This window comes from Gekko japonicus, unplaced genomic scaffold (genome assembly GCF_001447785.1).
Source record: "Gekko japonicus isolate JY-2015 unplaced genomic scaffold, Gekko_japonicus_V1.1 scaffold1898, whole genome shotgun sequence".
Lineage (NCBI taxonomy): Eukaryota > Metazoa > Chordata > Lepidosauria > Squamata > Gekkonidae > Gekko > Gekko japonicus.
Genome location: NW_015159771.1, coordinates 182,014 through 195,873, shown reverse-complemented (window position 1 = coordinate 195,873; position 13,860 = coordinate 182,014). Strand labels below are relative to the sequence as shown.

General features: G+C 45.6%; 1 protein-coding gene across 1 annotated transcript in view; it reads right to left on the bottom strand.

Moving 5' to 3' along the window:
- SMARCAL1 (SWI/SNF related, matrix associated, actin dependent regulator of chromatin, subfamily a-like 1) overlaps positions 1–13,860 on the bottom strand; it is a 72,486-nt gene that overhangs the window by 31,387 nt on the left and 27,239 nt on the right. The window contains exons 9-10 of the mRNA XM_015406606.1: positions 11,194–11,259; positions 3,129–3,269 (exon numbers count right to left, since the gene is read on the bottom strand). Coding sequence (XP_015262092.1) covers positions 3,129–3,269; positions 11,194–11,259 — 207 coding nt within the window. The remainder of the gene's footprint in view (positions 1–3,128; positions 3,270–11,193; positions 11,260–13,860) is intronic.

The window sequence follows — 13,860 nt, the reverse complement described above, 5'->3', positions numbered from 1 at the left end:
TCCCTGATGGATTAAAGTACCCTGGTCCTGCTCCTACATTTAAGAACATAAGAACATAAGAGACGCCAATGTTGGATCAGGCCAAAGGCCCATCCAGTCCAACACTCTGTGTCACACAGTGGCCAGAAATACCAGTGCCATCAGGAGGTCCAGCAGTGGGGCCAGGACATTAGAAGCCCTCCCACTGTTGACCCCCCCCCAAGCACCAAGAAGACAGAGCATCACTTGCCCCAGAGCCCCTAGCTATACCTTGTGGCTAATAGCCACTGATGGACCTCTGCTCCATATGCTTATCTAATTCCCTTTTGAAGCCGTCCATGCTTGTAGCACCCACCACTTCCTGTGGCAGTGAATTCCATGTGTTAATCACTCTTTGGGTGAAGAAGTACTTCCTTTTATCCGTTCTAACCCGACCGCTCTGCAGTTTCATGGAGTGCCCACGAGTTCTTGTATTGTGAGAAAGGGAGAAAAGTACCTCTTTCTTTACCTGCTCTTTCCCATGCATAATCTTATAAACCTCGATCATGTCACCCCTCAGTCGTCTTTTCTCCAAGCTAAAGAGCCCTAAGCGCTTTAACCTTTCCTCATAGGGAAAGTGTTCCAACCCTTTTATCATTCGAGTTGCCCTTTTCTGCACTTTTTCCAAAGCTATAATATCCTTTTTAAGGTGTGGTGCCCAGAACTGCACACAGTATTCCAAATGAGGTCTCACCATTGATTTATATAGGGGCATTATTATATTGGCTGATCTGTTTTCAATACCCTTCCTAATAATCCCCAGCATAGCATTGGCCTTCTTTATTGCAGTCACACACTGTCTCGACATTTTCAGTGAGTTATCTACTACAACTCCAAGATCTCTCTCTTGCTCAGTCTCTGCCAGTTCAGACCCCATCAATGTGTATTTATATTTAGGATTTTTGGCTCCAATGTGCATCACCTTGCACTTGGCCACATTGAACCCCATTTGCCATGTTGACGCCCACTCGCCCATCTTTGACAGATCCCTTTGGAGTGCCTCACAATCCTCACTGGTTTTCACCACCCTGAACAACTTTGTATCATCCGCAAATTTAGCCACTTCACTGCTTACTCCCATCTCCACATCATTAATGAACAAGTTAAAAAGCAGTGGACCAAGTACTGATCCCTGCGGTACCCCACTGCTTACCACCCTCCACTGAGAAAATTGCCCATTTATACTCACTCTGTTTTCTATTAATTAGCCAGTTTTTGATCCATAAAAGGACTTGTCCTTTTATCCCATGATTTTTGAGCTTGCTTAGGAGCCTTTGATGAGGAACTTTATCAAAAGCTTTCTGGAAGTCAAGGTAAATAATATCTATTGGATCCCCCTTGTCCACATGTTTGTTCACCCCCTCAAAGAACACTAACAGGTTAGTGAGACAAGATCTTCCCTTACAGAAACCGTGCTGAGTCTGCCTCAATAGGTTTTGTTCATCTATGTGCCTACTAATTCTTTCCTTAATAATGGTTTCTACCAATTTACCCGGTATCAACGTCAGACTGACTGGCCTGTAATTTCCCGGATCTCCTCTGGAACCCTTTTTAAAGATGGGAGTGACATTAGCTACCTTCCAGTCCTCAGGAATGGAGGCAGATTTTAAGGAAAGATTACATATTTTTGTCAGGAGATCCACAAGTTCACATTTGAGTTCTTTCAGAACTCTTGGATGTATGCCATCTGGGCCAGGTGATTTATCAGTTTTTGAGTTGTCTATCAGTTTTAGGACCTCCTCTCTCGTCACCTCAATCTGACTCAGTCTTGGAAAAGACCTGTGACAATTGACTACCCACTCAAGCTGAGCCATTAACAATGAAAGGAAATTGCGCAGAAGCCTCTGGGGGACATTATTAAAAGGTTATTTAAGATTAAAAAATGATCTTAGCCGGGACCTCTTCCTGATCCCCTTAAGGTCCCCTTGCTCGAAAGCCAGTTGAGTCCGACTCTAGGGTTGTGGTGCTCATCTCCATTTCAAAGCCAAAGAGCCAGCGCTGTCCGAAGACGTTTCCGTGGTCATGTGGCCGGCATGACTAAACACCAAGGCGCACGGAACGCTGTTACCTTCCCACCGAAGCGGTACCTATTTATCTACTTGCAATTTCTTGCTTTCGAACTGCTAGGTTGGCAGGAGCTGGAACTAGAGATGGGAGCTCACTCCATCATGCGGCACCCGGGTCTCGAACTGCTGAACTACCGACCTTCCACAGCCTGCAGTTCTTTCCTTAATCCAAAACCATGGAACATCTTCTATTAAGGGCCAGACCAAATCACACAACAGTGAGTGCAAGTTTTCAGGTTCTCCAGAGCACTTCGTCATCCCCCAAGAGAAAAGCCAGCAGCTACATCCCAAAAATCAAGCTGACTATTGCCAGCCCCTAATGAATAACAAGGGGCTGAGGTGGCTCAAGTGGTTAAGACGCTGAACTGCAGACTGGAAGGTTGGTAGTTCAGCAGTTCGAGACCCGAGTGCCGCATGACGAAGTGAGCTCCGTCTCTAGTTCCAGCTCCTGCCAACCTAGCAGCTCGAAAGCAAGAAATTGCAAGTAGATAAATAGGGACCACTTCGGTGGGAAGGTAACAGCGTTCCGTGTGCCTTAGCGTCTAGTCATGCCGGCCACATGACCACGGAAATGTCTTTGGATAATCACTGGCTCCTTGGCTTGGAAACGGAGATGAGCACCGCATCCCTAGAGTCGGATTCAACTGGCTTTCGAGCAATGGAAACCTTGACCTTTACCTAATGAATAACAATGAATTCAATCTCAAAATTCAGATCCCCACTGTGCTCTTCCACTGTGCTACAGTCACCTCCCATTGCAGAAGACTGTCCTTTCAAAGGGCAGTCTTCACCAAAAGGATACTGCAAGTAGAATAGTGTTGTTTCTCCAAGATCTACCTGGAACTTCAAAAGCTTTCAAGAAAAGATGCAAATTATCTCTTATTACCTCCCAGGAACGAGACTTCCGAATGCCGATATGAACATAGTACATTACAAGGGACAGTAAGAAAGCCCTGGCTTCACTAAAAGGAAAAGACCATATTGATTTTAAGTCATCCAAGGGCAAATTAGATCTGACTCCAACTAGAAGTATACCAAAGTTACCTTCTTGGCGTCACAGTAGCGGAGTGCGAATGCTTGGAACTGTGGGAAGAAAGACGGTCGAACAGCTGCGATCTGAGTATACAGCTCTGCGGGGCGTGACATGGCAGGCGTTCCTGACAGCAAGATGACTCGCTTGGCTGCCTGAGTTGGAGCAAATGTTGTGGGCTGTTAATGATGTGGCCACTATCCCAAGGAGAGCTGAGAAAACAACTTCTGGTTTCAAAGAGACTAATGTGAGTAGAACTACCATAGAACAGTGCAAAAGAGACTAAGGCTACTGGCAGTAGAGCACCACCTTCTTCAAGTCTCAGATCTGATGGGAAGGCTGATGACCTTCAGCCAGCCAAACTTTTAGATTCAGTCTCACATCTGTATGGACACCGCAATGCTGTTTTAAGAGTTCTAAGGATTGACATAATCTGAGCATTCAAAAAAAATACTACATCAGTGCAAACTATTAGAAGCAGCACCTCATCTGAAACCAAAGGAACTAGATAATCATAGGGTGCGGTCAGACAGCGTGCTAAGATCGGGTTAAACTGTTCCCGTTCTGAACGGATTACATTTGATCTGGATAATCGCGATCACACTTACCTCCCTTATCCCGCCTCAACACGCAGTCACGTTGCTCCCCAGCGGGAGCATGCGTCAACGGGTGTTTTCCTCTTTCTCAGTTTGCGCATAGGCACTCATCCATAGAATGGGGGGGGACTATCATGGCGCATGAGCAGAATTACCAGGGCAAATCAATCCAACCCCTCCAACAAAAGACTTCCCTTTAAACATTTGACCCGAAAATGGCCTCCGTGAGATCCTGAACTCATCTAAATGCTAAAACAAGTGACCGTTTAAATGTTGGTTTTCTAAACACGGTAGCAGAGCTCCGCCTATGCACACACTGCCAATGCATTTTTAAAAATGGCGGGCGAAAAGCGGAAGCCTCGGACAGCTTTCAAGCGGGGAGGGGGTTTAAACCGGAAGTGGCTTGACACCGGAGAAGCGATCACACAGGGGGGAAATGCGGCTTTAAATGGGAGAGCTGAGAAAACACCACTTTGGGACCTGGTAACAAAATACTCTGGGTTAAAGGGGTTTTGAGCCAGAAACCAACAGCTGGGGATGGAAGGCAGATGTTGACTGTGTGATCGTGCATATAAAATCCGTTGCTGAAGAGACCGTTTCCAGTACGGCGCGACGATGGGTGGACGCTCGGTTAGCTCCGAGCTGCCCGACTCATATTCGTTCTTTTTCGAGTCTCCCGGGATCTGGGAGAACTCATCCAGCCCTCCCGAAGAGAGGGTTGGTGCAGGGGGTGGGTTTTTTGGGGGGGGCATAACTGGCGCGGGGGGTGGGTGACCAGAACTGCCCTGAAGCAGGAGCGATTGAAGGGGAAGAACATGGCCACCATGTTCTCTGTAGACGCTGCCATCCGGATTTGTTTTTAACAAAATTGGAGCCTCTCCTTATTTCTTTGGAAGTTGCGACTTTGATTCCCCAGCGACTGGAGGTTAGTCCTCAATGTCTCAAGTCTATTAACAATCACAGCTTGGTCCTCTGTTGGTAAATTTGAGTAAGAGTTTATCAAATCATCCTCTACGGAATTGTCGAGATTCAGGCCTTCATGTGTTTGGACTGCTGAAGGTAAATTCCTTCCTGTGGGAGTAACTGCCATAGCAACCACTCTAGTTGTTAGGTCCTCTTCCCTCTGGCTGGAGAAATCCATCAAATCAGGTTGCAGAGACTTCTGGTTTTGAGCAGCTTGATATTCCTTACAGTTCTTCCTCAGAAGTGGAACAGGTCTTGATGTATTCAAAAAGGCACGAGCCGGGAAGATCCCTTTGCTTTTAAATACTGCAATCTGTCTCATTATTAGTGATGGAATCCTCTCACTTGCAAATGTGAGCAGGACTCTCTGCACTTGGCCTGGTTGGCTAATGATTTCTAGCTCTGTCAAGTCTAGCCTAAAGGTCCTCTTCCCTAATAACGAGCTCAAGTGTCTTAGGACCTTAGGTTTTGTGTTCCATAAAGGTAGCCAGCCTCTGTATCTGCAGATTGTCAAACCTATTTTTTTTGGGCTGAAAAACCAGCTGGAACTTAGAGCTTCCATCATCCCTTTTGCATGGAAAAGAAGAGACTGAAGGTAATTCTTTACTCCCAGGCATTGTTTGCACATTAGCAGGATTGTGTTGTAAACCTCTAGTTGTCCCACTCATCATCTCAAGTTTTCCAAGTTTCTCATTAATTTCATTTAGGCGCCTCAGAATACATTTAACTGTTATAGCAGTCAGATCTATTAAATTATCCAGCTGCCTTTCACAATCACAGCAGCTTCCTTTTTCTTTTAAAGGGGCAGTATCTGCTTCTGTTAAAAACTCTTCACTTTCTATCTGCTCGCTCCTGGTTTTATCAGCTAAAATTGCATATTTATTTGCAACAGGAATGTTATAAGCGATCTCTCCAGCAAAAAAGTCATCTATCTTCGTTTGTTTATGTGCTGGAGGGGAGGAAATTCCATCCCCCTCAGTATCTCTTGGGCGTTTTCCAGCACCCATTAGGCTTCGGTTACAAAGACAATTTCAAGAGCCTCAGCTGATAAGGAAAAGTAAATGCTGAGCAAAAGGAACAAGTCCAGTATTAACAATACGATATATCTTGTAAATCCAGCAGGGAGGCAATTCAGAAGAAGAATAAAACAAAAAGAAAGGAGCCACAAAAAAACGCTCACCAGCCGTCGGCCATCTTTTCCTTTATTTGGGATGAAGTGAATTTATAGGAATGTAAAAACTTATAAGTTTGAATTTGTGGTCATGTTTTTTGCGATTTTGCCATAAATGAATTGAAGTATTTTTGGTGATGGTAGTAACTGTGATATTGCAAACCAAAATTAACTAAGTGATTATGTCTGAGTTAATAGGTGAAGGTTTAGGAATAAATAGTCTTTTTATTAAATTGAAGGATTATTAGTGCTTGATTATGAATTTTTGACAAGAAAAAAGGAGTAATGGTGTAAAAGCAGATAGGCTATTTGAATTTTGATTAGAATAAATGGTAGGATCTCGTGTCATGCAAGGATGATATTATAGTTGGTTGGTACAAGAACAGAGAGAATATGTAATTTAATTAGGTATTACCAAATTGTTGGATCAATGTGATGTATTGAGAAAATTGTTGTCTGTGTGTATGTGTGTGTCTATTAAGCATTAAAACCCAATAAAGATATTTTTTAAAAAATCCGTTGCTGAAGCCTGACGACACCAGATCAAATGGCGTGTGTCTGAATGCACCCTTACTGTATCAAATACTTGAAGTAAATCCAGGTTTGGACACCTCCAGCTTAGTTCCTAGGTTACTCCTCTAGGACCTTGCTGGGGTGTCCGCTATAATGCAAAAACTAGATGGGTTCATTTTAGAAGTGTCAGAACCTTGTGAAAAGGAACAGATTTTGGAATAAACACAGTACAGGAGGAACTAAGTCAAGAACTGCAGTGAAATGTTCAGGGAAACACGGAAATTATCCTTTGCATATATATATATATCAAGAAATTGCAAGTAGATAAATAGGTACCACTTCGGTGGGAAGGTAACAGCGTCCCGTGCGCCTTGGTGTTTAGTCATGCCAGCCACATGACCACGGAAATGTCTTCGGACAGCGCTGGCTCTTTGGCTTTGAAATGGAGATGAGCACCACAACCCTAGAGTCGGACTCAACTGGCTTTCGAGCAAGGGGACCTTTACCTTTATATATTCCTGGCCCTGATCTGGATAGCCCAGGCTAGCCTGATCTCAAAAAGTAACTAGGATCTCCCTTGGTTAGTATTTGGATGACAGACCATCAAGGAACACCAGGGTTGCTATGCAGAGGCAGGCAATGGTAAGCCACCTTGAAAACGCTATGGGCTTGCCATGTCAGCTGCGACTTGATGGCAAAAAGGAAGGGAAAAAATCCTAGGGTCTTCCACTTCACCTGAACCAAGAATTTCAGAGTGAGAATACTGATAAAATCTTCCTCTGTGATTTCCCAAATTGAAATAGACTAAAATTTGTGCAGAAACATGCAACCAGCCTCCCAGGAGAGCTGTAGATTCTGAGGCTCTGACATGTGCCATCGTAAGCAGGTCTACTCAGAGCCCACTCAAGTTTACTCAGTAGCTCTTATTCCCAAGAAAGCATCTTTATGAGTATACCATTAGTCACTTCAGTTGATATTTTAGGCCCAGGAATTATGCCAATTAAGGGTGTTAGCACAGACCACCACTAAGATAGCTAGTTATCTCTTGAGAAGCCAATTTGATCCCATCTAGCTGAGTGATGTTACTAGTAGAAGTAATGCTGAAGAATTTCAGTGGCACAATTCTTGCAGTGAATTCACAAACGGCAAAAAAGAATTTCAAGAATTATTTACACGTTTCAATGGATATGTCATTATTTACACGTTTCGATGAATATGTCAGAATGCTGCACCCAATAACTTCAACGTGTGAGAAAATGGAGAAGAAACATAACCAAAAAACAAAAAGTAAGAAGAACATGAAGATGTGTCTTGTCCCCAAACAATGATTTGCTAGGTTTAAAATGATTTTCATAGCATGTGGTCTGCAAAAGGCTATTTGACATGCTTTGCATCTTGGCTATGATTTAAATGCCCATTGTGCTGGATATGCAATTACAATCCTCCTTGCAATCCCTTTGTCAGACCCCAGAGTAACCACTCTTTACGCAATAGTCCTTGATTAGGTTTATTGGTAAGATTTGGACTTCTGGTCAGGTTAACACCTTTGCCAGAACTAACAAGCAATAGCACAGGGTCGGGAATTGGGGAATGAGTTCCACCCCTCAGGCACATCTCACACTCTCTCAGGCATACTACAGGTCATGAAAGACTATACGACCTAACTAGCCATTGTTAGGTCATATTGTTAGGAATCACTTTTCCTCCGAGCAGAGTTTCTCCAGAGCGAGATGAGCGGTCCCGGTGGGGCAGGGGTGCCTACCCAGACAACCATGGCGGTGCCTACCCCAACTACTACGGCGGTGCCAGTGACAGCCCCAACCACGACAGCACCGTTGGACCCCACTCCAACGACATCGGGAATAGGGAGTTGCCCGTGACTACGGCGAGCCCAGGAGGGCCAGCATCCTAGGTTCGTTCATCCCGGTGCATTTTGGGAGTGACCTACCGCCATAAAGAGAGGAATTGGGGCCGGCATTTGGGTGACTCCTCGCAAACTACCTGGTCGATCCCAGGGAGTAGGAGTCGGGACAGTATCTTTGACCTGCGGTCCAGCTCAGGGAACTTCGGAATGACCCTGGGTAGACCCATCCCGTTCCCAACGAGATCGTTGGTCAGTCCAGGTCGGGACGTGGATGGGAGACTGGATATTTTGGAACTGGACTGTTGCACTATAATGCAGGACATGGGAAAATTGCTCTACAACCTGCCGGGGATAGTGGCCCAGGCAGTACAGACCCAACTGGCCGTCCCACAAGTTCCGCCAAGAATCCCCCCCCCCAGCCGGCGCCGGGCCCGGGACCTGGTCAGCCAGCTCCACCGCCGCCTCCCCCTCTCCTCCACCTCCGCCGCCGCTGGGGCAGCAGCAGGCCCCAGTGCAGCCAGTGGGTCCCGTCCCACTGCCGGCAATGCCATGACCCAAGGACTTACTTGATGTTACGTTTGATGGCGACCCGGAGAACCTTTCCTTCTTTATCGTATGGGTGATGAGGTTTGTCAAGCGCTGGGCTCACTTGTTCCCCGACGAGGAGAATCAAGTGGATTTCATCGCTTCCCGCCTGCGGGGTGCAGCAACTAGCTGGTATGTGGGGCTCCACAACCTGGAGGCGGTGGAGTTGGAGAGTGTTGATGCCTTTATGTGGGCGCTACGAGCCCGGTTCGAAGAACACACGGCAGGCGAAAAGGCGGAGGCGTTCCTCCGCACTTTCAAACAAGGCAAGTTGTCCGTTCGGGAATACTCAACCAAGTTTCACCGGCAAGCGGCCAAAATCCGGGACTCGACTGACCCAGTGTTCGTGCAGCAATACCGGTTGGGCCTGAATGTGGACATTCAAAACTCGGTTTTGGGGACCTGAGACCCAAGAACCTTGGTGGCATGGATGCAGGAGGCAGTGAGTGCCAAGAGTCGCTTGCGCACCATGTGGCTGGATAATGCAGTAGTGGCCGGGAGAACCCCGGCACCCCCCCACCCCAAGGCAAAGGCCACCCCACAGTTGCCATTGGTCAGAGAGCAACGGATAAAACAGGGGCTGTGCCTAAGATGTGGGGACCGTGGCCATTTCACAGCTGTCCCTTGGGAGAGGGCAGAGGAGCGACGGGGAAAGAAGGTGACAAGCGACGGAGCGACTTGCTTCCCAGAAAAGGAACGGCAAAAGCCAGAAGCCCCCACGCCCTGCAAGCCAAGGTGGAGGTGTTGGAGAATGAGGCGAGTGGGGAGGAGGAGACGGAGACAGCGGGAAAAGGCCAAGTCTTGCTGTAAGTGGTGCTGAGCAGCAGGACCCAGCGATGGAGGAGCCTAAAGTCGTGAGCAGCTACCCACTCCTCTTTTTTGTGACTGTGACTATTATGAACCCCACCATGGGCACGCATATTAGGGTCCAAGGCCTCATCGATTCAGGATGCGGGCAAGATTTGACCAACCCCTCCTTGGTCGCAGGCCTGGACGTGGACGTGGTCCGGTTGGCCGAGGCCTTAGTCTTCACCCAAATGGACGGGTCTCCGATGAAAGAGCCCTGTAAATATGAGACTGTACCGTTACGCATGGGGGCAGGGGACCATTGGGAGGAACGTACTTTTATTGTGTCCCTGGGGGCCAGATTTCCCCTGGTACTGGGAAACCCATGGCTCCACGGGCATGATCCCTATATTTTGTAGGGTGACAGGATTATAAAGTTCATCTCCCCCAGATGCCAAGGCCATCTCTTGGATACTGACATATAAATATTTATAGCAAACAGAAGGCAGATCATAATTCTTCAAGGCTGTTTTGCTTGGAAAAATTACTTTGAAAGTGATTCTGTGACCTGGAAATTCATTTATACCCCAATGTTTACAAACTCAATCTCTCTGACATTTAGGAATAATTAAGAATTATGTATTTGTTTTGCCTTCATCTGGCAAAGCATCTATATGCTTGAGCTAGGTTAGGATATATATACTTTATTTCAGGTAAAACTGAGCTTAAGGTGACCAAAAACTAAAATCACCTTATTTTGTCAACTTAAGTGGAAACAGATACATGTTCAGAGACAGCGTGCCTCCGAATAGCTGACGCTGAGGATAAAAAACAGGGGAGGGTTGGTGCCTTCATCCCCTGCGGAACAGTTTCCCAAAAGCACCAGGCCAGCTACTGCTGAATCAGATGGACTGGGGACCTTCTCAGGAGTGCTTCTCAAGGGCAGATAAGAAGCATCCTAAGCCACTTACCACTGACACAACCACATACCAGCAAAAATATATATAGGAGGAAGAATAAGAAATGCAACATCATTTACAGCAAGAGATAAGCTTGAACTTCCCATATTGATACTTCAAAGGGAACTTCTAAAAAGCTGAAAATAAATTACAAGGAGCATGCAAATCTGCTCAAATAATCAAACTAAATATACCTCAACTACATTCTACCTTGTGCACTAGTCTCTAGGCAAAACTCAACCCAGCATGAAATAAGGATACTATAAACCCACCTAAGTGTTTGGAGGCCACAGCTGCTACATGGAAGATCTGGTTTTTAATCTCTTTTTCTTTCTTGGGTTTTAAAATGTGAGGACATACAATGATAGCTGTGGAAAATCATGGTACAGGGGGAAGAAAGGAGAAGACTTGCTATTGTCCCTTTTGGACGTTTTCCGTACTGGAGGAGCCACTGTGCCTTGGCACTCACTCTAGATTCTCTCTCTGCTTTCAAACCTGTCACTACAGCATCATATGTCCTAAAAAAATCCTTTTAGTTCTCCCATCTCTTCCTGTCACTCATGCCCATGCATCAGGCACTTTGAATATCCAGCGTGTAAAACCCAAGCCTCCCCCCCCCTTTGAAAATCTTGGGATACACACCTTTAGAAGAGGCAATGTGGCTTGGCATCGAGCAGTTCTGACATTCTTAAGAAAATGGGATTCATCCTGAAACAGGAAAGAGCAGAGAACGACAACTTCAGCCATAGTCAAGATAAACTGAAAAGCAATTAAACAGTCCTGATGTTTCAAGAAAAGCAGAGGGACAGGAAAGGATAGGTATAATAAAATTCTGGATGCAAAACTGGCAGAATGCTGGACTGGGTTGCCCAAATGAAATGCAACAGGATTCTGGGATGTTATGAGAAAAAGGAAAGCACAACCTTAAGTTGTGACCCATGAACAATCAGAGCCAAGGGAAGAAAGAAGACAAAGAATTACCAAAATTTAAATTCTTTTGTTCTCGTCTGTTCCACCTTTAAATGCAGATCCAATTGGAAATCCCATGACTGCACTGACATCCCCAAATTAAGGGGTTAATGAAAAACATCAGAATGGAAGAAATCCAATTAGGAACCAACTGGTTTGCTGTTAAAGGCTCTCCAGGTAGATAATAACCCTACCATTTGAGAGTTCCCCTCCTGGAATGAACTACATTTCCATTGCTGTTGCAAGACTAAATTTCAGGACACAGAGGAAATTGGCACCCTCTTAGGGAATGTACTCATCTGGTTGCATTTGGGAAAGTAGGAAGCCATGCACAGAGAGGACAATATACCCCCTTCAGGTCTCAGATACTGCTTTCGCAATCTTGGTTAGCAATAAGGTTATGCTAATAACAGCCACCATCAGAGGGAGGATTGAAGAGGGAGGTGGGGAAGCAAAACACCCGGTGGGAGCTACTTGATCTGAAACACAGGATCTGAATACTGTCATATATCCAGCACAGGAATGAGAAACCTGGCCATTCGACTGGTGAATGATGCAAGATTCAGATGAGATCATCTCCCACAATGTCTGCAGCAGAGACAGGGATGGAGGTAATTGCTAACTCCTCCACAAAAAAACTAGAATCGATACACCACACAAATGCACGTTCTCCTTGCACAACTTGATCTTGCTCTCCCCCAAAACCACATGCTTAGCATCAATGGGATTTTCTAGACATCACAGGCCAATCACCTTGTAGGCAACCAAAACTGGAAATGGATTACTAACCAAAACTTTCATCTCTGACATGTTGACAGAATATTGCCACAAATAACATTAATTCATTCAGGGACTCTTCTTTCTCCTGCTCCTGAGGAGTATGAGCCAGCACCGCTGATACTGCATTTTTGGGCAGAGCTTTATGAGGCTGCTCATCTGGAGCTACCTTTTTCATGTTTCTGGTGCCAGGCTAAGTCACCACCATTTGTCTGAGCTGTGGGAGATTCATTCATTTTTTCTACACCCCAGCAATTTTTTTGAGATTTAAATTGTTGCTGCTTTTATATAAAAAAAAGTTTGACAAAAAAAACCTGTTGCTGCTTTAAAAAAATATTTAATATGGGGGCTTCCGGTCTGGCTCCCGCGAATGGCGGACGCATCCTTGGGTCGCTCCCGAGGTCGTCTCGCCCACCCGGGTGGAGGAGGGAATCCGCACGAGCGGAGACCCGAACGAGCCCCTTAGGAATGGAGGAGCTCGGATCCGGGGCACTTTAGGGCGCACTAGGGGGGAATCTCTTTCTCGGCTGAACGGTTGGGAATTGAGGCTCTCGTCATGCCCTGCCCCAATGGACCTTGCTGCGTGAGCGACCCCGTACGGGGTTTAGCGGAGCCACCAGACGTCACCGAGTGATAAAGCGAACAACCGATAAAAGGAAAAAAGAAAAGATCGGCTAAACTGTGAGTTGTCAAAATGCGGAGAAAAAGAACTAAGAGCGCTCCCCCCCCCCCATCAGCGGAAAAGACGAGGAGGTTAATCCATTCGTAAGCGAGAAAAAAAGGGAGGGGGAATGGACTGTGCGAATAGTAGTGACTTCTTTTGATGCATTTGGAGTAAAGTAAGAAAAAAAATCTTTATCTCTTGAAGCGCGTTTTAAGAACTGTATTAAAAATAAACAAAAATGTTAAGATGTCGGAGCTGGGCAAAAGACAAACGGAGAAGAAGGGAGGAACTTCCGGTCTGGGCGTTTGTCTGCATGAGAGCTGGCTGTTTAATGTTTGGGCTGTTTAAGACTGTGAATCCGACGGGAATTGTGAGAAAAGATGAACTGTGACAGCGGGAAAGTGCCTTGCAAGTGCTTTTATAAGTCAACAGTTGCTGAGGAAGGTCCAGCGAAGAGAATGGGAGTGATTAAAAGCGAAACCGAAATGAAAAAAACCATTCTCAAAGCTAGTGATCTTTTGAAAAGGCATGAAAAAATGAGGATTTATAGCAGATGAAATGAAAGTGTTAACAGCGACCCGAAAGAGGACTGGAAGAAGCCGGAAAGAGAGAAACAGAAGAAGCTCCTCCATAAGATTGGGAATTTAAAAGATGCCAGCACGCGAAGAAGCGACTCTGAATGCGCCTTGAAGAAATTTTAATAACAGAACAACAGAAGAACACTACTAACACACTAACATAGAAAATACCTTTAACTGGATCAAAATAAAAAAGAAGTTTGACTGCACACAGAAGAAGCCTAAGAAGATAATTTGGACATTACTAACAGATTAATTTACAAGTTAATATATCACTCAGCTTTCTCTTTCTCCCACTATATACCCTCCTTATTTTTCTAT